The 23,260-nt window shown below is 52.8% G+C and overlaps 1 protein-coding gene across 2 annotated transcripts in view; it reads left to right on the plus strand.

The window, feature by feature from the left end:
- DMBT1 (deleted in malignant brain tumors 1) overlaps positions 1-22,402 on the plus strand; it is a 34,245-nt gene extending 11,843 nt beyond the window's left edge. For both annotated transcript variants that reach the window (XM_042961225.1, XM_042961226.1), the window contains 14 exons: positions 1,848-2,171; positions 4,693-5,016; positions 5,816-5,845; positions 6,467-6,493; positions 8,350-8,503; positions 8,787-8,989; positions 9,395-9,715; positions 10,367-10,387; positions 11,519-11,548; positions 11,761-11,911; positions 13,174-13,382; positions 14,211-14,395; positions 18,843-19,231; positions 21,780-22,402. In XM_042961225.1, coding sequence (XP_042817159.1) covers positions 1,848-2,171; positions 4,693-5,016; positions 5,816-5,845; positions 6,467-6,493; positions 8,350-8,503; positions 8,787-8,989; positions 9,395-9,715; positions 10,367-10,387; positions 11,519-11,548; positions 11,761-11,911; positions 13,174-13,382; positions 14,211-14,395; positions 18,843-19,231; positions 21,780-22,077 — 2,666 coding nt within the window. In that variant the 3' untranslated portion in view covers positions 22,078-22,402. The remainder of the gene's footprint in view (positions 1-1,847; positions 2,172-4,692; positions 5,017-5,815; positions 5,846-6,466; positions 6,494-8,349; positions 8,504-8,786; positions 8,990-9,394; positions 9,716-10,366; positions 10,388-11,518; positions 11,549-11,760; positions 11,912-13,173; positions 13,383-14,210; positions 14,396-18,842; positions 19,232-21,779) is intronic.
- Positions 22,403-23,260: the final 858 nt, after the last annotated feature.

Here is a 23,260-nt window from a genome sequence, read left to right on the forward strand (position 1 = left end):
ATTTGCCCAGTCCAGGCACAGAAGCTTGCCTCTCCCAGGGCTGTCAGGCCATGTCGCGCTCTACGCTGGAGCTGGCCTCCGGTTTCAGGTCCGGTTCTGTGCTGACAGTGCAGTGTCCGTGGGGCAACTGAGAGGGACTCGATTGCCCCTACAGCCTGGTAGCTCGTCTTCCGTAGGGACCGTAGGGGTGTCTGCTCCTGCTTCTTTCAGTCCTACAGTAGGACGGGGATGATGGTCTGTGTGACTCAGGACTGTAGCAAATGGCCAAATAGTGCTTGCTTTTCTGCTCTTTGGGTCTCTGGGCATAACCGCTACCCCACAATTCTCCAGCCTAATGTCTAGAGTCTGGAGTTTTGAGGATAGTCAGAGCAGTGCCACCAGCACAGTATCTACTTCCAGAATTGTTCATGCCCCTGATGGAGATTCCATGCCGTTACCATTCACGCCCAATCCCATTTCTCTCCGGTCATCACCTGTCTGCCTTCTATCAATATGGATTTATTTACTCTGGCATTTTCGTATGAATGGATTCGGTGCATATGTGGCCCTTTGTGGCTGGCTTCTTTCAATGGCAGACTCTCTCAAGGTTCACCACGATGGCACACGTACACAGTGGCCCCATGAATCCCTAGCCTTTTTTTTTTTTTTTAAACCATTCATCGGTTGAAGGCCATGTTGATTAATTGAATCTTTTGACTCATTTGAATAGGCTTTCCGTGACTGCTGTGTACAATTTTGATATTTGAACAGCTGTTTACAGATCTCCTGGGTATATACCTGGGGTGGAATGTGTGGGTCAAGTGATGACGTTATGTTTCTCTCTTGTGGAAGCACTGAACTGTTTGCCACAGTAGCCACACCAATGTAGGGTGCCATTAGCTGTGTCTGGAAGTTGTGCTTTCTCTACATCCTCAACGACACGACTTCTTCTGTCCCTTTCATTGTAGTCATCTGTCTGTGGATAGGATTTGCCTTTTCCTAACGGCTGCGGAAGCGGTCGTCTTCTCATGGGTTTGTTGCATGTGTCCATCTTGTTTGGAGACCAGAGCTCTCATTGAACGCATGCCTGGAAGAATGAGAACCAGCAATGGTCATGCCCCAGCCCAGCTCACAGGGTGCAAAGGGCTGGGTCCAGGTGAGCCCGATCACTCATGAGCTGTGCTGTCGTGCTGAACGTGGCAAATGACCTTCCTGCCGGCAGACCTAATGCTGCCATGTTGTGTTTCTTTTCTGCCACCCACAGGTCCGGGCTGCTGTGCGTGTGCACAGCTCAGAGTCAGTGATCGTTAGTCCTGCCCACTGGTATGATATTCAGAGGGCTCACGGACTGTTTCAGATTGAGTACAAGCTCGGGGCTTAAGAGCGACACGAGTCAGTGGTCAGCATAAAGGAACCTTCACAAGAACCCTCAGGCCCAGTAGTAGGGTGCACGACATAGGACGGTCAGGGGAAGGTGGAGTCTGTAAGCACTAGGTCTAGGACAGTTTCTTGATGGTGGCTGGGTAGGAACTCTGGGCTTGATGTGGGTGCTTGGGTTGGTCATCGAGGTAGGGAGGCAGGCGGCTGGCTTTCACCCTTCGCCCCTGCTTCCCATGACCAGTCAGCAATCCCAATGCTGACATCGTGGGCCACCAAACTGTGCACATGCGTAAACCTCATGACCCTCCGGGGTATCTGAATAGCCCCTCAATGGTGAACAATGGTGAGCAAGCTTCAGAGAGTCCTGTGCTGGGCAACCTTAACCTGCATGCAGAAGTCATGGTCCCTGAAGTAATTCTTGTCCACTGAGACCCTGGGGCTTTTCCTCCAGGGAGGAAGAGAAAGATAATTTTCGTGTCTCCTGCTAGGGAACGAAACAGGTTTGTCCCTGAGGCTGGTGAATGGAAGTGACCAGTGTCGGGGCCGCGTGGAGGTCCTGTACCGAGGCTCCTGGGGCACCGTGTGTGACGACAGCTGGGACACCAATGACGCCGACGTGGTGTGCAGGCAGCTGAGCTGTGGCCGGGCCGTGTCGGCCCCGGGAAGTGCCCGCTTTGGTGAGGGCTCAGGGCCCATTGTCCTGGACGACGTGCGCTGCTCCGGGCAAGAGTCCTACCTGTGGCGCTGCCCCCACAACGGCTGGAACTCGCACAACTGTCGCCATGGGGAGGACGCCAGTGTCATCTGCTCAGGTGAACTTCAAAACTCTCATGGCGATTACTGAGAACCGACACACTCCTTTCTCCAGGGTCCCCACCCGACCTCTCCTGGATATCTGTGTCTCGAGGTCGGTCTCCTGGGCGCAGCTGTCCCCTGAAGTGCCACAGAGGTGGACCGCAGGGGCGGCTGCCCTCTTTCTGTGGACAGAAATTGCTTGGGATTATCAGTGACACTGTGGGTGACAAGGTGCATTCACCTTTCAGTGGGCAGCCAAAATGACCCCCTGCTTGTCAGCTGGATCATCTGCTCAGTCCACACCTGATTTCCTAGGGCCCTTTTCTCAAGGCGCACCTTTTGGGAATGTGGTTGAAAGACGAGCCACCTTCACTCCTTTGTGGCCCTATGCTTCGGGGTCCTCCATGAAGCCAACCTAGGGAGCAGGATTGCAGTCTAGATTGCGCATCTGGGGCGACGGTGATAGTAGTGGAGAAGGGGATCGATGTAGGGAATGGCTGGTGAGTGGCACATGGAACACTGATGAGCCACCGAGGACCCCGGGGCCTGAGCTTGGCCCCCTGCAGAAAGCCTGTGAAACCTTGTCAAGGCTGAGCGCATAGCACCTGGGATGGGAGGCTTGGGATCTTCCTAGCATAACTGTTCAACCCATTCTAGCTGTTTCCACGTGGCGTGGATGCAGTGGTTCTGAGGGTGTTCGTGGGCCTGCTGGTGGCATTCCGACTGCCGGAAAGCCAGTCCTCAGGCCCAGCAAGGCAAGCAATGGCAGTGGGGCATAGGGTGGGGCTCCCAGAGGACTGAGAGATTCATGGAGGGCCCTTGCTGTGTCTGCCCAAGGACACGTGGAGTCATCTGCTTGTGAGATTAGGCTGATTTCTTCAACCTTTGATCCAGTTGGAGCACCTGTGTGCTTTTGGGTCTGCCTTGAGGTTTTTTCTATTACAGCTGTTCACCCCAATGTACGGTTCGCCCGGGTGAGTGTCAGGTGACCCCACTGGGAATGTCTCTTTTCATGGTTCCCATCCTTCTTCTCAGCGCTCGGGGGAAGCACCGCTCTTGGTCGAAATTACGGGTATCCCGTGTTTCTGCTTGTCAGTTAGTCACGACAGTGGCTCTTAAAGAGACCTGGAGCTCTAAGAGGCCCGTCTGGCCATCGGCCCAGGAGGTTTCGTGTAGTTGTTTCAGGCTGTCCCAGGAGACAGCTGCGTGCAGGTTCAGGGAACTGGCCTCTGTGTTTGGATTTCAGCTGTAATGCAATCTGGGCCGACACGTTGGGTGGAACAATGGACACGGATGACCACGGCCCTTCTCCTGAAGGGACCTCAGAGCATGCTGGATTCTCTCCATCGCTCGCCGTTTGGAACGCCCTCAGATTCATCTGTGTCCCGTGCATATGTCCAAAGCAGATGAACAGTGCCCTGGGGGTGAAAGTGTAGCAAGTGATGGTGTGTTACAGGCACTAGGATATCTGACTCATTTCAGGTTGACCCAGCACCACTCAGACATGCATACCTCAGGGTGGGCAGGATGCAAAGGCCCTGTGAGGGAGACAGTGACATGCCAGGTTTCGAGATGGATGTGGACGGACCAGGTGGTCCTCCCGCAGAGCCTTCATCCCAACAGGGCTGGCCGAGCAGCAGGCCTGTGCAGCAAGGTGACAATTGCAGGTGTCAGTGGTCAAGAGGCCCGCCACACACTCTTTTCGAAGACTCCTTCCCGAGATGTCTACCTCTCGCTCTTCCCTCTGTCACGATTTCTGGACACCCGGGCCCCCGGTCTACCCACCTATAAGACCAACAGGGAATAAATATTCCTATCCAAGTCCCTGGCTCACTCTCCTTCTACGTAAAGTTTGGTTATGGAAGTCACAGGAGGGGACTCGGGGTGTGTCTTTGCTCTCTTTGCCGCAACCCCTGTGTGTGTTTGGTAGCAGAAAGAGGTGACTCTCAGATCCCAGGTCTGAAGGTAGGCGGATAGCCCCCTGACTCCAGTGGGATCGATGTTCAGTGCTGACCGTTCTGCAGGAGGTTAACGTAATGCTTGGAGATCTGTCCAATCTCCTGAGACCTCCCTCATGGCTCGCAGGCCGTGGAGCATATAGCCTTGGGAAGAAGGAGGCCCATGTGCTAGTATTACACCTTTCTTGCCACGTTGCAAGCAGGTCCTGGGGCTCTGCCTGAACCCAGGCAGGACCCTACAGAAGCCAACAAGCTGCCCCACAGGGCAGCGGTCTCGGCCTGACAGCGATGGCTGGAAGATGCCCTCGTGAGCATGCCCAGCGTGGATGGGGGTTGTCTTCCTACTCACATGCATTGCATCATAGCGTCCTTTCCCGCATCGTGGCATCCTTTGGACAGGTCTGTCTAGGTGTCTCAGCTCTTAGGGTGCGTGGGCTGAAGATTCAGCTCTTGGCATGTTCGAAGGGGAACGGTGCCCGGGGAAGACTGGCCGTGAGCAAGCTTTTGAGTCTGGACCAAGCCTTAAGCCTTTGGCCAGAAGACGGACATGGACAGTGGGTTTTGTTCTTTGTCTTTCTAGGGAACGAGGCAGGTTTGTCCCTGAGGCTGGTGAATGGAGGTGACCGGTGTCAGGGCCGCGTGGAAGTCCTGTCCCAAGGCTCCTGGGGCACCGTGTGTGACGACGACTGGGACATCAATGACGCCAACGTGGTGTGCAGGCAACTGGGCTGTGGCTGGGCCGTGTCGGCCCCGGGAAGTGCCCGCTTTGGTCAGGGCTCAGGGCCCATTGTCCTGGACAACGTGCGCTGCTCCGGGCAAGAGTCCTACCTGTGGCGCTGCCCCCACAACGGCTGGAACTCGCACAACTGTGGCCATAGTGAGGACGCCAGTGTCATCTGTTCAGGTGAGCCTCTTGTCGTTGGGAGTTTCTCTTGCTGTTGGCTAGGGAAGAGAGACGTCATGTTCTGATCCGATCGTTGGAAGCTACCTATATACCATCCCTGTCTTCCTCACGTCTCCTCAACTCTCCTCCAGTGTCAGTGTCAGTGTCAGTTTTTGTCAGGCTGGCAGGTGTGGAGATGGTAAAGTAGGACACGTGCCAAACTGCCAGTCCCCGCGAAGCCGTTACTGGCCCTCCTGCAACATTGCAGGTGGCGGCGAGTGATCGGCCTGCTGAATGGGGGTCTCTCGCGGGGATCCCAGGGCTAGGATTGCAGACCAACCTGTATGTGTGTGGCTACGGCCGCGGCGGGTTTGGGGTCCTGAGCCCCTGACTGCATGTCCCCCGCTGGAGGGGTGATGCCCGGTCCGTGCGGCGGGTCTGTGGTGCGAGGGGCCAGCTGCTTCTGCAATGACTGCCAGACAAACCTTGTCATGAGCCCTGCTTAGGCCTGAAAGATCAGCCGTGGCATGTTGGCGGGAGCTGGACTCCTCGGTGTTGCTGCCATGGTGAGCGGCTGAAAGCTCAAGGCACACGTTTGGTTTGTGTGCCTTGGAGCCAATCACCTTGACATGGGAAATCATGTTCTTGGTGTGCCTGGCCCTTTGAAGAGGGTCGTCCTTCCAGGGTGTGGATGTCACGGGCCCTACCCTCCGTGGCTGGGGACCAGCATCGATGGCATCTGACCCGCTCAGATCCTTCCCCCTTGCGTCCGGTTGGGGCAGCTCTGTGCGGTGTCTCACGTGCTCTTGTCTCTTCACAGCTGCCCAGTCCCAGCCCACGACCGCACCAGGTGAGTTCTGCTGCCTCTTGACTCCTGAGCATCTGTCTCCTCTTGTAAGCCAGCCCTGGCCCCAAACTTTACATCTAAGGGGGACTCCGGAGCTTTTCTCTCTCCTGGGCCTTCCTTGGTCCCTCTCGGTTATGTAGACACTTCCAGTTGAACAGCCCACAACACACGGACTGTCCTTACTGGCTCAGAGAAATAAGAGTCCTCTGGGTACACCGTCCTCACTAAGACTTTAGATGACAGAGAAGGCTGTCTCGGGAACATTTCTGCTGGATTGCATTGCCTGGACCAAATGCTCCACGTGTTGGGAGAATAGAGACGTTTTCACGTCCTACTCCCCATGTGGAGCCTACGTGATGCGTTTCCCAACGACAGGGTCATAACAGCACGGCAATTACCCTTGCACATGGCACCACCTCGTTGCCGTTGTGCTGGACATTCGACGGTGGGATTTTGGCTCTTGGCAGCCTCTCGGCAGAGACCCCTTTCTCCTCTATCCGGCAGAACTCCTCAGATATCACCACCATTGGTCCCACCTAATAGTCACTTGAGCCAACCTTGATTGACTCCACCTCCTTTCTAATTCTACTTTTTGTTTCTGTCTCTCTCTCTCTGTCTCTCCAGATTGGTGGTATACAAGTCCTTCCTACGGTAAGCATCCTTGATTTCCTGCCGAAAGATTATCATCAACACCATAACCAAGTGGCGTGGGTGAAATTCCTAAATGTGGGTTCGGCTTCCGCCCTAACCAGCGTATTCAGCGTGGGGCGTTCTGTTTCCCCACAAGAATTATGATTTCCTGCCACCTACCGGTTGTGGGATCTACTAGTCAGGATGCTTTTGTTCGCAATTGACCGGAACCCAGCTCTACCTGTCTTATGCTAGGAGAGCATATGACATATGCTAATGTCCATAATGAGGACATTAGTGGTGGGTGGGTCTAGCTTCAGGAACAACGGGATGTACAAGTCCCAGGACTGCCTGCTCACAGTGTTTGTCTTAGCACCATTTTCTCTTATGTGCTCGGGCTCACTATGGCTGTGCATTGTGCACATGAGGGGCCGATGCCAGTGCCAGGTCCCTGTGCCACCAGGAGAAGGACTCTGTTTGTCACCCATTGTCTGGTTGACATGTCCTGGGAGGCCTCTGATACCTGCTTGGGAAGAGATGAGTCACCGGAACCATGTGCATGGGCTCTGATTCCCGGGTCAGGGTCCCCATGGCCACCGTCCTATTCCTCAGGAGACAGGGACAAGATGTGATACTAGGGCCTCCTTGACCCTCATGGACAGGGGTCTTGGCCACTTGACTTCATGGGACCGATGGTGTCTGTACCTACAACTCAGGGCAAGCGGTTTCTGACCCAAAGAGGCTCTTCCCTGTCAGAGCTTTGTTCTGTCCCAAGTGGTCTCTGCTGAATGCTGCCCACATTTGCCCAGTCCAGGCACAGAAGCTTGCCTCTCCCAGGGCTGTCAGGCCATGTCGCGCTCTACTCTGGAGCTGGCCTCCGGTTTCAGGTCCGGTTCTGTGCGGACAGTGCAGTGTCCGTGGGGCAACTGAGAGGGACTCGATTGCCCCTACAGCCTGGTAGCTCGTCTTCCGTAGGGATCGTAGGGGTGTCTGCTCCTGCTTCTTTCAGTCCTACAGTAGGACGGGGATGATGGTCTGTGTGACTCAGGACTGTAGCAAATGGCCAAATAGTGCTTGCTTTTCTGCTCTTTGGGTCTCTGGGCATAACCGCTACCCCACAATTCCCCAGCCTAAGGTCTAGAGTCCGGAGTTTTGAGGATAGTCAGAGCAGTGCCACCAGCACAGTATCTACTTGAATGCTAAATACTATTTGTCATTCTCTGCTAAATAGTAATAGCTAATACTGTTGGGTGCTTCTTATGTGCCAGGAAATGCTCTGAGAGTTTTCACATATTGTCTCATTTAATACTCCTAAGAATCTGATGAGACAGATGTTATGATCACTCCCAGTTTTCAGATAAGGAAGCTGAGGCAGAGAGGTTATGTGACTTGCTCAAGATCATGGAGCTGATAACGGCAGAGTCAAGCTGCAAGCCCAGGCCTTCTGTGGCAGAAACCCTACTTTGAACCCCACTTTACACTGTTTCTTGTCAACTGGCATGATACCCTAGGGAATAAGTTCCTTTACACAGCGCTCTGCATGGGCCAACACTCCCACTCAGCCAGCGTTATCCCTGTAATCCCCTGAACAATGACAATCATCACTTTGTTGCTTTCTTGGCATTTTTGCTTCAAGGTGACTCATGCTCTCTCTGAAGCTTGGGTCACCTCTGGACAGAGAGTCACTTTTCTAGGCCCTTTGGGGGAGGTAGATCCTCAGATCAAGGTCCCTAATGTGAGGCAGCCCAGGACCAGGCCCAAGAGAGGAAAAACTGAGTCATGTTCTAAGGTCAGAGGACTCGTACCCAAAAGACAATTGCTTGTCGTAACACATCTGAAACCTGCCATGTTGGTGTGTCCCTCTCTCTCCTCTATAGGACCCTCTTCAAATTGTGGTGGCTTCTTATTCAATGCCAGCGGGACATTTTTCAGCCCATCTTACCCTGGATACTACCCCAACAATGCTGACTGTGTCTGGGAAATAGAAGTGAACCCCGGCTATCGCATAAATCTGGGATTCAACAGTCTGCAGTGAGTAACAGCCAGGTCATCTGGCGAAGGATGGTCCTCCACGGTTTGTGCTGTGTGCGGGGCTGAGATGATTTACACTCTCAGATGCCATGGACCACATGTCACATTGCTCTGAACCTACCATGAAGTGTCCGGCAACATTGGGAATTCCTTTAATCTGATTGAGGAACAGCTCAAAGAATATGTTAGATTCAGTAATGTTGCCCGTGAAAGTCCAAACTATCTGTAAAATACAGGAGCGATAGAGATTTCGATGTTGACACGAATCCACTTTTTCATACAGGCTGGAGGTGAGCAGCAATTGCAATTTCGATTATGTCGAAATCTCTGATGGACCGCTGAACAGCAGTAACTTGCTGGGGAAAATTTGTAATGGCACCAGGCAAATATTCACCTCTTCTTACAACCGAATGACTGTTCGATTTCGAAGTGACATCAGTATCCAAAGCACCGGCTTTTCTGCTTGGTATAACTCCTTTCCTCAAGGTGCGTTCACACTTAACCCGATCGACCTGACCTTGGAGGCTCAGTGTGTTTATGTGGACCCTGCTTCTGGGTATCGTGGTTCCCACATGAAACCAAACATCCCTCCTCCTTGTCTCACAGTTGACTGGTAAACGAAGGCTAAGAGATGTAGGGAATGGGGGACACAGCCTGGTCTTGGGTTTGCCACGAAATTCCCTGGAGACCTGGTGACTGACCTTACTGTGAACCAACATATTCCCATCTGGAGGGTGAGGGGGTCTGAGCCCCTTCCAGCTTGATCTTGGAGACGTCTGTACCCTGATCAGCCGCCTGGTGACTTTAGGAGTGAGAAAGGCCCATGGGTTATTTGGCCTGTGAGGTCTGTTGTGGGAGTGGCCATCATTTCTTATGCCGTGTGTCTTTCAGATGCCAGCCTGAGATTAGTCAGTTCAAATTCCTCCTACGGTGCCTGTGCCGGGCGTGTGGAAATTTACCACAATGGCATATGGGGGACGGTTTGTGATGACTCCTGGGACATTCAGGATGCCCAAGTGGTCTGCAGACAGCTGCGGTGTGGATATGCAGTGTCAGCCCTGGGAAATGCCCATTTTGGGCCCGGCTCTGGTCCCATCACCCTGGACGATGTGGTGTGCTCCGGGACAGAATCTACTCTCTGGCAGTGCCGGAACCGAGGCTGGTTCTCCCATGACTGTGCCCACCGGGAAGATGCCGGAGTCATTTGCTCAGGTACCACATGACGTCATTCATGGAAGGCCCCTTTCACCTCTGACCTGCTACAGAGTGACAGCTAAGGGCCGGTGGCTGATGGTATTTGTGGCCCAGTTCTGGAAGTGGAGGCAGACTGGAGCTTGTCAGCTTATGCCCTTGGCCTTCCCACTCCAGGAGACCATGCAGGGGCCACTGTGTCTCCGGTGGGTTTCTGGGCCCCAGAGCCATCGCGCTGAACACACAGCTGGCGTGCAGTGTGTTCTCACCCTTCTATCTGCCCTGTGACCTTTAGCAATGAGGTCATGTCTGTAGGCCTCAGTCTCCTTGTGTATGGAGAGGAGATGGTCACAATAAGCCTGCTTCTAAGGGCGATTAGAGAACTAAGTGGCTCATGCGCGTGAACCCTTAGAATGGTTCCAGACAAGTAGGAAATGAGGAATGAGTGATGGTGTGACTTTGGCTGTGGCACTGACGACCCCCAGGTAATGATGGGGCTGGGGGAGCAGCTGGGGAGATGTGTGCAGGCCTCCCCCTGCTAACACAGGCCTCCACAGCACAATGCGCTCACTGAAGAGGTCAGACTGTGTCACTTGGGTGTGCCCTCCCGCATTCTGGCCCCTCCTCCAGACACACTTCAGTGACTGATGCTTTTTTTCTATCCCTTTACAGGAAGCTACCCAACAACACAGGGTAAGTACCTGTGATTCCTGCCCGCTGCCTGGCCGGCCCTCTCCACTGCTGGCGCAAGATGTCCCACTCGGTTTCACAAGAGTTGTCCCCAAGGCCTTCCCCAGCACTGGGGGCAACCCTGCAACTAATGTCCCTACCTGAGGAGGGCTGGGCCTCTCTCTCGGCTCCCTTTGTTCATCGGTAGCCTGGCCAGCCTGGCCAGCTCTCTGGTCAGTCCCTAGGAGAGGCCAGCCACCCGTGTAGGTCCTGCCTATCCTTAGGACACCAGACCCTGCTCAGTGCAGGCCAGGGGGTGCTGTTTCATCACTGAACTCCATGCAGGGCCAGTAGAAGCTCCTGATTGCCCGGAGAACTGAGCTCCTGATTGCTTCGGAGCTCCTGATTGCTCCAGAGCTGTGGCCAAAATTGCTCTAAGCATTTCCAACACACCCCTGGCTCCCGAGATCTTTCCCCTCTGTCCCCACCCCTCCCCTCCTCACCACCTGCTTCCCGCAGCAGCGACCCCTCAGCCTCCCTGCCTTCCTTCTTCACACAGCAGCTGGGCATCCTTATGAAATGCAGGTGTTGGTCCCAGCCTCCACACCCTTGCACCCTTCATGTGACTCCCCAGGGCCATCTGGCCACAGATCCCCACTGCTTGGGAGAGTCTCTAGAGCTCTCCATGATCCACTTCCTTTGTCTGTTTCATTTCCTCCTCACCCCCTCCTCGCTCCGTCCACACTGATGTTCCCTAAATGTGCACCGTACTCTCACACCTGGGTCCCTTTGCACATTCTGTTCCCTCTGCCTGGAATGCCCCTGTACTTTTTTGCCTGATTCCATCCCCCCAACCCCGACCCCCCCTCACCCCCAGCAAATTACCTGCCTTCTTTCCTCTGCTTAGTCTGGGTCAGGAGCCAATGCTCTGGGCTCCCACCATGTCCTGGGCTTACCCTGATCACAGCCCCATCCTGCTATGCTGGGATTTGCTCCTTCCCATCCATCCCTCTGGGCTGTGAGCTCCCTGAGGGCAAGTATCCAGCATTTGGCTTTGAACCCAGGGTCGGCACATTTCCTCACAGCACAAGCGAGGACAACAACTGTGTCCACGATGCCAGGAAACTGATTGTTATCTTTTCTCTTTATCAACAGCCCCTGTTTACAACGTCACCTACCCGAACAGTAAGTTCTGGGCTCTCTGAGAAATCCCTTTCTTCTTCCCCAGTGACGGTGCCACCAGGTGGGGCGGCGGGGGTTAGGGGAGCCTCTCTGGACAGTCTGGGTCTAGGACGCCTCCTGCTGGGTTTCTGTCTAGGGAGTTGTTTAAAAATTTCCCCCAGGTGACTGTGCCGTGGGCTCTGGGGGTCCTCAACATTTTTGTTTCATCCCAGCAGCAAATTACTCCTGTGGAGGCTTCCTGTCCCAACCATCAGGGCACTTTTCCAGCCCGTTCTATCCTGGGAACTATCCAAACAATGCCAAATGCCTGTGGGACATCGAGGTCCGAAACAACTACCGTGTGACTGTTGTCTTCAGAGATGTCCAGTAAGTGTGTGGGGCTGCCTCACGGATATTTCAGAACAGAGCAAATGGCACCTAGCCCTTCAGGAATGATGTTTGCCCGCTTGACATGTTCTCTTATGGGTTCAATTTGTTTATCAAGCACAGAGGCAGCCCGTGGAGGTGCAGCCAGGACAAGAGCCTTGGTTTAAAGTCCCAAGTCTGTCACTAATTTGCTACGTGACCACAGGAAGTCACCTAATTTTCCTGAACCTGAGTCAAAGCAAGAGAATAAAATACCTGCTTCCCTCTCCTCTCTGGCTACTGGGAAGGTCACACGAGAGAAATATGCGAAAATACTTGGAAAATATTATCCAATAGGAGGGATGATTGTTGGAGTAATAGTAACACAGAGAATCTTATTAACCACCCCGGTTGTAGCTTTTTGGTTTGTTTGTTTGTTTGTTTGTTTTTAAAACAATTTTCTCTCCACTCCTTCCTTTTTTGGGATGAGTTCTTGGGGTCAAGCAGAGGTGGAGAAGTCACTACTGCAGAGGTTAGTTTATCTGTTCCTCATTCAATGAAGAGTGGGAATCACTGTTTTAAGCAGAAGAGACAACATCAAAGCCGCATTAATATAATATTGGTCCAAGGAAGGGAGTGACCATGCAGAGGTATTTTAGAGTCCAGGAAGGAGGGTACCATTATTTTTTCTGTAACAGCCATTCTTGAACAGAATGGTTTTCTCTCTTGCTTTTTGGTTGCGGTGCCCTTGCGAATCTCTGCCTTGGAAATTCATTTGGAGTCTTGTAAAAGATATAATATTATTTTAATTTCCTCATCATTATAATTCAATTTGGATTTCGGAGACTGTACTTAAAGCCCATTCAATCCTCTGGAGGAAGGTTGACCACCTAACCTTCAGAGAGGTATTTGACTTGCCCAATATTTATTAGTTCAGTTACCTATTTCTATCACTATGAATTCATGAATATTTATATTATTCTATGGGAAACCAGGGTCTGTTTGATTGCAGAAACAGTCTAAGGCAGGCTGTGATCCCTTCCTTTCATGGTGCAAAGGGGTGTCAGGAGAGGGGCTGTAGATTCATATGCGTGACCCCAAAAGGCAGGACTAAGATCCATGGAGGTCACCGGAAGGTGAATGTCACTGTATTATCTTCAGCTATTATTTTCAGAAAGTCGCCATTTCTGACACCGAGGTGTGGCCCCCGTCACTGAAGTCTGACCCCCTGCATTAAATCCTGGCTGAAATCGAAGCCAAAACTCTGTGTTCTGTCCCTGCAGGCTTGAAGGAGGCTGTAATTACGACTATATCGAAGTGTTTGACGGCCCCTCCCACAGCTCCCCTCTGATTGCCCGCGTTTGTGATGGAGCCAGGGGCTCCTTCACTTCATCATCGAACTTCATGTCCATTCGCTTCTTCAGCGATGGCAGCATCACAAAGAGGGGCTTCCAGGTCGACTACTATTCCCGTCCTTCCAATGACAGCACCCGTAAGTCCCCTCGTGAGAGCTCGTTGTCAAGGGCACCTCTGAGAGGCTTCTGCTGCCCAACCCTTCTGTGGTTGTGAAGTAAGAAACTAGGGCAACCTTGTCAGGTCACCGAGGCTTATCTGGTGCTGGGAGGGGCCAAGAGCAGTGGTCTTGGACTCTGGCTGCCCAGAAATGAGGTCAAGGGCCAGAACTGGCCGATGGGCAGTGTGGTGGCCTTACTGTGGTCATCAGAGACTAAATGTGAGGTCATACTTTCAGCACATGGTGAGATGTCTGCACCAGGGGACACAGGTGACCTTGGGGCCACTGAGACTGTGTCCTGAGACAGCACGTTCGGCTGTGATCTAAAGATGGACTGAACCATTCACTCAGCTGCTTCCAGCTAATGGCCACGATTTGAGCTGTTAAATGGACTGATTTACAGATTGGCTTGGGGACTGGGCAAGGTGACATCCAAGCTCTCTCTTGCAGTCGGGATTTTAAGCATTGACTTGTTCCGTAGCGAAAGGACTTTATTTTACAATTTCCCAACCCTTCAACTGGAGCATTACTTTATGGGTAAATGGCAGGTTGGCAAAACATTTTACCCATTTCGTGTCCTGCCTCCGTTTCTCCATCAGGGGAATCCTAAGTTCCTGTGCCCTCAAAGGGGCCTTGTGAGAATGACGCTGACCCGAGCCAGGGGGCAGGTGGGGGGTTGGGCTGAAGCCTGTTCCGATGTGGACTGTCTTCATCCGCCATCTTGGCCTCTGCGCCTTTCTACGGGAGGGGTGCCTGGCGGGCTTGCTGGGGTGCTGACTGCCGCTGTTGTTTTCCCTTGGCCACCAGAGCTGCTTTGTCTGCCGGATCACATGCAAGCCAGCGTGAGCAGGAGCTACCTCCAATCCTTGGGCTACTCTGCCCGGGACCTTTTCATTCCCAGCTGGAATGAAAGCTACCGGTGTCAGCCTCAGATAACGGCCAGCCAGGTGACATTCACAATTCCATACTCAGGCTGTGGCACCATCAAGCAGGTAAGCCTAAGGCTTTCTACTCTCTCTCCTACTGAGTGATCTTTCTTAAAGTGATGTATGCTGTGTTTCTTGAATTCATGATGCTACAGTCAGTGTAATCAGGGTGAAGATTTCAATCTGTCCCTTGGTGCTATGATGTAGCTACAGCCACTTCCAAATGTAAGGATGAGGAAGGAGGCTGCCTTCCGCACCCAGTTTTCCCCACCCTGTCGGGCATAGAGGGTGCAGGGCAGGCTGCCACTCACATCAGCAGTGACCGTAGCGCCTCCCAGGGGCAGCTCCAGGTTTTACAGGGCCTGAAGCTTATAGAGTTTGGGATTAGGGTTGGTGAGGTTGGGGGGGGGGGTGCCTCATTAAAGAGAACGATGCGACCTTTTATAAATCTCATAAAAATATATGGCTATGCCAACACACCGCTAGGCCTTGGACAAAACCATGCATGTGGGAAGCCCTGAGGCTTAAGTTTCATTAGCTTCACAGAAAATCAGCCTCTGCAGCTACCATTTGCTGAGCTGTCACCATCTAGGGTGACCGACCGTCTTGGCTTGCCTGGGACTTTGCAGATTTCAGCATGGCAGAGTCCCATATCCCACAAAACTCCTCGATCCTGAGCGAACTGGACGGTTGCTCATCCTACCGGGGACCAGACACTGGGATTAGCCGGTGTCACGCTCCCCAAATCCCCGTCAAGTGTTCTCTCATTATCAACCCACTTTAAAAATAGGGAGGTTGGGCTTCGAGGGGTCAAGCAGGTTGCCCAACACCACTTGGCCAAGAAACAGGAGGGCAAATGCCAGACTCTGGGAATCCCAAAAGCCTTCCCCGGAGTGAAAGAAGCCAGCCACACAGGAGTACTTACTCTTCGATCCCCTGTGTGTAAAATTCAGACACGGAGAACAAGTGAGTGATGGCAAGCCAACCTGGTCGGAGGGGATTGCCTGCAAAAGGGCAGGAAGGAGCTGTTTTGGTTCGTGGAAGTGTTCTGTCTCTTGTGGTAGTGCTGATTGTCAAACCTCGCTGAGTGGCATCCTTACAATGGTGGCATTTAATTTTATGTAAACTCACTTTAAATTATCTATTCTAAGTTCTGAACGTTTGGCTGACACCTAAGTAATCATTTCAAGATTTCGTCTTCGGGGAACAGGCGCAGTGCAAATGTTTTTACGTGGCTTAGGACTGCAGTAAACACACAACATGAAATGCTCGAACATATACAATGTGTGCAGCACACACACACGTTCAGAGGGTGTCAACTCACCAAAGACGTACTGAGCATTTGCCGTGACCCAGCACTGGGTCAGGTGCCGGGAAGATGCTGTTCATTACCTGGCAAGGTCATTCCTGATCCTTTGACACGTAAGAAACAACGGGAGACGAAGGGGATGGTCATTTAGCCAAACAGATTGGTCTGTCGGCCATGAGTGGGCGCCTAGGCCTGAGGGTCTAAATTGCCACTGTGGCCATTTCCTCAGTCCCTACAGACACTGGCTCCTTTTCCTCAGTCCCTACAGACACCAGCTCTCCTTCTGAGATGAACCGAGCGGGTCAGGGAGACCTACACGCAGAGAAGGGAGCGTATCACTCACACCATGCAAACGTTTTAGTCGACCTGGCTTTTTTATATTTTGCCCTATAATTTAATTCTGTTGGATTCTGGTGTGCCATGAGTTTAGTCAGTGGGAGTCAGTGCACCAAAGGTGATTATCCCTCCTGGTTCCAAACGTGCAGCCTGGAGACTCTGACATCTGGGTCACCTCATCGATGTTCCTTCGTCTCCATTAGGAGCCACCAAAGCAACGTGCCGGTGCTGGTTCTCCTAACTTGGCTGGTGGTGGGCAACACATGCTACGTTGCCCTTCCTCCATTTATTGAAATGGCTGCGTCCCCTACCGGGCTGAGGGCCTCAGGGCAGAGCCAACGTCTTATTCGTCTTTGCAGCTCCCAGTGGTGCCCAACCCTTTATAATCATATTATTAACCACTAATCTGTATGCCAGCAACTGAACTAAGTTCTACATGACTTCCGAAGTTCTCGGGGAAACTTTTATTCCCATGTAATCGTGAGGAAGCGCAGGCTTGCAGAGGTTAAGCCACTCGCCTGAGGCCACCTGGTCATGAACTGCAGAGCCAGGATTCAAAGGCTGGACGGCACGCAGCGTCTGACAAGTGTTGGCTGGTGTGTCTGAATAGGTGAGGTCCCCCCACCACAGGGGAGGGACGCCAAGTGGAATCCCGAGTCTGAGACTTCATGAGAATAGCAGTTGACTTATGTGCAAGACTCCCCGTTACATAGTGAGTTCCTTCCAGACTGAGCAGACATCTGATAATGAATTGTAATATAAAATCAGAACTGCTTTTTATGATCAACAAATAAACCTTCACGCCACATTCATTGCTTGGAGTGGATTCAGAATTTAGCTTGACCGCAGAAGTCAGGGACAAATGTGAATTCTAAGAAAACTTTGGTTTCAGTATCTGGAGTGACATTGAAGGCACCTCAGCTGGTCTCTGAAGGAGTAACCAAGTGACATCTATATGGTTGCCTTTGACAACCACTTTCACTCAAACATAAAGCAATTCTTTTTTCTTTAATTCGTTTTAGAAAATATAGTGTATTTTCCATGCATGGATGGTGGGCATAGAAGAGATAAGGTCTCCCAACCCCACCAGAAGGATGCCTTCCCCAGACCTGAGTCCAGAAGGTTCTGGTACTCCCCTGCTGTCTGGGGCTGCAGAGACCTCCCCAGCCACCCAGTGGAGAAAAGGAAAAGGAGGGGAAGGAAGGGTCATAGGGCTGGCAAAAACATTATAATTACTTGTTAAAATGTTCTCTTTCCACGTGTTTTTCTGGAAGGGACAAATTCAGTTGAGTTCTGCAACTGCAGGCCTGAAGTGAAAGCCTTTCGAACAACTCTGTTTTTAATTTTGGGGAGAGAGAGAGCGAGTGAGCACAAGTGGTGGGGGGGCAGAGAGAGAGGGAGAGACAGAATCCCAAGCAGGCTCCCCACTGCCAGCACAGAACCTGATGTGGGTCTCGAACTCACAAACCCTGAGATCATGACCTGAGCCAAAGTCAGGAGTCGGGCACTTAACCAACTGAGCCACCAGCTGGCCCCCAGCACACTCTGTTCTGAAGAACAGTGGTGTTTAGGTGTACATACAGGTGCTGGCTGCAGCAGAGAACTTGTCTAGATTCCCAAATAGTCAGGAACTGGGTTTTGTTCTGGACAGGGCACACAACGAAATGTGACGACATGGCAAACTGCTTTTTTTTTTTTTTTTTAAGAGTAATTTAGCTTCACATTTTAGGACACCACCGTGGTGTTATTTTCGTTCTTGTTCTTGCAAAAGCACCAGTTGCTTGCGAAAATGCATACTTGGCTAGCAAAAAGAAGTTTGCTTCTGACCATCGTAACACTGGGAGGGGGAGTGTTACCCCTGCCTCTGCCTGGCAACCACTGGCTTGGGCTCACCTCGCTTGGGGCCAGGTGATCATGACCACGAAGCTGCCAGAGGGCCGCATTTATCTGTGTCTTCTTGGCCATCTGGGCCCCATTTTTCATTCATGACAGTACTTTTGCTGAGCCCTGTCCCCTGTGCCTTTCATTCATTCCACGGTTTTTATTGATGCTAATAGAACTGTTGACACCATGCCAAGTCCTGATGACATCATTTTTTCCTTGAGATGCTCACAGACCATGGAGTGCAAGGCTCTCATCCCCAGAAGGTCACTCTTAGGCACATCGAACAGCATGAGAGATCAACATTCCTATGAATTTGCTGTAAAAGGCACAGTAGGAAGCGGTCCCGTGGTAGGGGGAGTGGAAAAGCAGAGTGTGACGGGAAGGACGCCAGCATTGTTGCAGCCCATTCAATTGCCCACCTGAGCCTCTGGGGAAGCCCCCACCCCTGAGGTCGCTTCCCGTCCCGGCAGCCTCAGACACCAAGCTGCAATAGCTACTGAGCCATCCGAACAGCACAATGACAACCGATCCCACCAGCCTCTCCCCCAAATACGTCAAATACATAGCCACCTCCCTTGGTTTATCCCAGCCATGGTGAGAAGGAGGCAAAGCCAGCACAGAGGGCCCTGAGCCACGGAGTCCGGGCAGCTTAGTTGTGCAGCACGGCCAGGGGTCATCCAGACACGCCCGTCTTCCCAAGAGGAGCGGCTCCCAGGAAACCCTAACACCTGGCCCACACTGTGGTCCCCATCACATGGTAGAGGAAGGGAGTTGTGTGAAAGGAAGGAGTCCTGCTGGTGTAGCAGCATGCCCAGCCCAGGTCGTGGGAGCCATGGTAGCAGCCGCGTGCCTTCTCTGTGTGGTCCTGGGAGGGTTTTGAAGTCTGGCTGAGTCACTTTCCCCTCGTTGTCACCCAAATCAGCAATGAGCTTCCCTCAGCAGGTGACAGTCGCCTGACTTTGCTCTCCCGCCTTCCTCTCCCAGGCCAATAACGATACCATCATCTATTCCAACTTCCTCGAAGCAGCTGCTTCAAATGCCATCATCAAGAGGCATAAGGACTTCCGCATTCATATCAGCTGCAGGATGCTCCAGAACACCTGGATCGACACCATGTACATTGCTAATGACACCGTCGACGTCAAGGAAGTGCAGTATAGCAGTTTCAACGTGAACCTTTCCTTTTATACATCATCTTCATTTTTGTATCCTGTGACCAGCAGTCCGTACTATGTGGACCTGAACCAGAACTTGTACCTTCAAGCTGAGATCCTCCATTCTGATGCCTCCTTGGCCTTGTTTGTGGATACCTGTGTGGCGTCCCCATATTCCAATGACTTTACATCTTTGACTTACGATCTTATCCGGAGTGGGTAAGGAGTGTCTTCATGGAGTGAATGTTAGCCTTCACCTGACAATTCAAACCCAAGTAGCCCAAAGTCTCAAGGAATGCAGATTTGGGTTCTAGTGGTTCCAACGTAACCATTCAGGTTGTCATTCCTGGTTCACATATAGGGAGACAGATGTGTGGAGATGGTGGAGAAGTGAATGAGTCACCAGCAGTCACCAAGCAGGTTAGCTGTAACTGGGATCTGACCCAGGTGACCAAACTCCATAAGAAGACATATGTGTGGCGGGGAAAGCCTTGGTTCTGCAGCAGATAGAGGTTGAGATGCCAGCTCTGCCGTGGACCAGCTGCATTGCTGTGGGCGGGCAAGGGCGTCTATCCTGAGCCAGTCTCCCCACCCATCAGATGCTCATAGTGATGCCCACATCATAGGCTGTTGGGAGGATGAGATGGGAGGGAGTAGATGCGGCCCTGGGCAAAGAGCAGGCACAGAAGGCGGTCCACAAGGAAGGTTGTGGGTGAGTAGCAGGGGTCGGCAAGGGTCCCTTAACCTAGAAGCTGAGAATGGTGGTTCCAACCAAGCCAGTTGGTGGCCAGTGGTGGCCAGTGGTGGCCAGACTGCAGTTACTGGTACCCAGGTTGCGCTTCTCTACTACAGTCCTGCTTCCCTGGATTATTTATTTATTTTTGAGAGAGAGAGAGAGAGAGAGAGAGAGAGAGAGAGAGACAGCATGAGTAGGGGAGGGTAGGAGAGACAGGGAGTCACAGAACCTGAAGCAGGTTCCAAGCTCCGAGCTGCCAGCACAGAGCCCAACACGGGGCTTGAACCCATGACCTAAACCAAAGTTGGACGCTCAACCGACTGAGCCACCCAGGCGCCCCTTGGCACCTCAGTAACAATCACATAGAAGCACAATTTAGAGGTTGTGCTGATAGGCTAAGGGGCTCTGTTATGAATCAGGGTTGGGAGGTTAAATCTTACACCTCCCTGAGATACTAAAAACAGCATCTCTTTCCAGGCAGTTTGAGTATGTGTCAATTTGGTAAATAGGTGTTAAGGCCTGTCTCGTTCCATCTATGCAGTTGGTTCCGTTCACGGCACCCCCCCACCCCCACCCCCTTGGCAGCAAAGATGGGAGAGAAGCTTACCCAAATTCTCTTTCTACAAATAGTAACACGGTGACATTGGAATTTATGTCAAACGATTGAGATTAACACGAATGAGTGATTTGGCTCTTCTCTGCTAAAAGATTCTTTCTGGCCAAATTCTGGCATATATGTATATAAGATAATGCAGTGTCCTCAGGAAAGGGGGATGTGCATGTGGGGGTAAATGTGGGCCCAGCTGTCCCTGGAGTACATCTGGCCATCAACCAGATCACCCACCTGGGGGCCCTTCAGAGTAATCTGGAGCTTTAAACACACCCATGCCCAGGCCCCACCTGCACATTCTCTTTATTTGGTCTGTGGTGGGGCTTGGGGATCCGTATTTTTTAAATTTCCCCCAGTGATTCTGAAGTGCAGCCTGGGTTCTGGAGCTCTGGCCTACACAGACCGCCATGACTAGTGTGGTTTTTTGGGGAATGCGATCATTTCCCGGCAGCCCCTGAGCTACCCTGACCTCATTTACAACTGTCCTACTTCCTGACGAGGCTCTGGGTACTTTCCCTCTCACCTTTGCGGCTAAAGTGACCCCTGTGGGAAAAAAGAACGTGGTATTTGAGAGAATGTGTGTTGAAAGTGGAGGAAGGAACTTCTGGAAGGCAGAAGGAAGACAGCGAGTAGACCCCGGGTCACATTTCGCAGGCGGAGTCAGGGCCGCCCTAGGGACAGCTCCCGTCCACCACCAAAAATCTCCGCCTAAAACCCCACGGGCCAGTTTCTTTGCTCTCCTCTTCGCTACGTCATGCCAAATCCTACCGTAGGAGACACTCACGGGTTAGGCAAGCTCCTTCCTCAGCTCGGGGTGGAGCTGGGAGATACTCCTCATCCATATCATAGTACAGTTTCTTTCGGGGGATTCTGGTCATGTTCCTTCTAACACAGTGGAGATGAGGCGACTGAGGGAAGAAGGAGGTGGCTGATATTGGAGTAGGGGACGCCGAGGGTAGTCAGGCTCGTGTGGGAAGTACAGCCACCCGGGCCAGGTCAGCAGACACAGCCCCGGAGAGAGGGCGGCACCAGAGACACTGGAGAGTAGCCGAGTGTCATCTTGCCTGGCCCTGAGACCAGGAAAGGAAAGGGAATGCCATCTTCTTGCCTGCCTGCCCTCTCTCTGGGCCCCGCGACCTCCCCGAATCACCTGGATTGCCAGGGCCGCCGAGCACACGGTCACTGGGCACCCGTTGTGCAATCCGGGGCCTGCTTGTCCGCGCGGCAACCCTGGGCTGATTTCCCGCTTTAAGATGCTGCTGAGGTACCAGAACTGGGATTTCCCTGGAGGCTGCCAGGCCATGTGTGAACCACGCGTACTGAGGGCAGGAAGGTGCAGCCGGGAACGCGGGCCTAGAGGAGGCGTGTCCTGAGAAAGGCAGCGCACCCAGGGCTGACAGGCAGCTTTTCTCCTCTTCCAGGTGTGCCAAGGACAGAACCTACCAATCTTACTCTCCGCCCTCGCCTCGCATTGCCCGCTTCAAATTCAGTTCCTTCTACTTCCTGAAGCGCTTCCCCTCCGTGTACCTGCGGTGTAAAATGGTGGTGTGCCGGGCGGACGACTACTTCTCCCGCTGCCGCAGAGGCTGCATCGTGAGGTCCAAGAGGGACGTGGGCTCCTACCAGGAGAAGGTGGACGTCGTCCTGGGACCCATCCAGCTGCAGGCCCCACAGGCTGTGAAGAGGGGCCTGGCCAGGTGGCCGCCCTCCCGCCCCTAGGCCTGCGGCCCGCGGGGACCCGGGATGATTCTGTCGGTGTCGTGGTCCACCTCAAATCGGGCACCCACCGTGTGCCAGGCCTGCCGTGCCACACCGGGCGATGCGGAGTTCGCTACATCTGCTTCCCGCCTTCTTCCATGGGCTCCCGGTCTAGGGGGGACCATGTGTAGTGCTTGGGCAAGAGAGTTCCCCCCCGCGACACCGATACCTTTGTCCTCTGGGATCTGAACTCCCAGAACCTCATACTCCTCATCTGTAACACAAAAATGTTAATACTTCCCTTTTAGGACTGTTGAGGAGCTACAATAAAATAATGTTAAACTGCCTTGGCCTCTACCTGGTTTAAGTTCTTGGGGGTGATGAATGGTGGCTTTTGTTACTATGGTCATTGTCACCAGTATCAACAACACAACATTAATGATAACATTATGACGCATGACAGTAATAACAACAGGGGCCCGTGTCCCCGGGCACGGCGGAATCGGGGTCTAGGCCGTGGGGATGCAGGCAGGATCGGTTTATTCCCGCTGCTCACAAGGCTGATGTCTCCTCGGGGGTCGGCCATCCCACTTTCCTCCTCTTCTAGAACAGGGATCGCATTTCCTGCTCTGCTGTTTTGTTGGCGGTGTGGATGATGACATATCACCAGACTGATTCCCAGGTTTTCTGGTCCAGGCTGAGACAGGTCAACAGCTGTGGTAGCACCGGTGACAGGGACAGGTGTGGGGTAGTGGTAGTCATCACAAACCCTCCTCTGGGTTATTGGGTTCCACCCCACGTGGCATCTTTGGCGGCTCTGTCTCCTCGTGTCATGTGTCCTGGTGCGCCCGTGTCCAGCTGATTCTAGGCTCTTACCTCACATGAGCACTCATTCCGTGACCATTCATCGAGGGACTCTTATGTGCCAGGAGACAAACAGAAAGAGATCAAAGTCCTGCCCCCTGCCCCCTGCCCCCGTGGAGCTTACATTCCATGGGAAGGGGATGCTATTCAGAGATAAGTTGAGTGCATGGTACTTCCAGTGGGGTGGGAGCTATGGAGAGGACACAGGACAGGGTGACTGGTGACGGGGGGCCAACAGGGACGCCGCAGACACTGTCATCTCGGCTGGAGTCTTCCTGGCTGTGGCAGTCTTCACCCCAGGGCCTCATGGCACCCTCATGGCCAGTGGTTGGCCCTGGAG

Source organism: Panthera tigris, chromosome D2 (genome assembly GCF_018350195.1).
Source record: "Panthera tigris isolate Pti1 chromosome D2, P.tigris_Pti1_mat1.1, whole genome shotgun sequence".
Classification (NCBI taxonomy): Eukaryota; Metazoa; Chordata; class Mammalia; order Carnivora; family Felidae; genus Panthera; species Panthera tigris.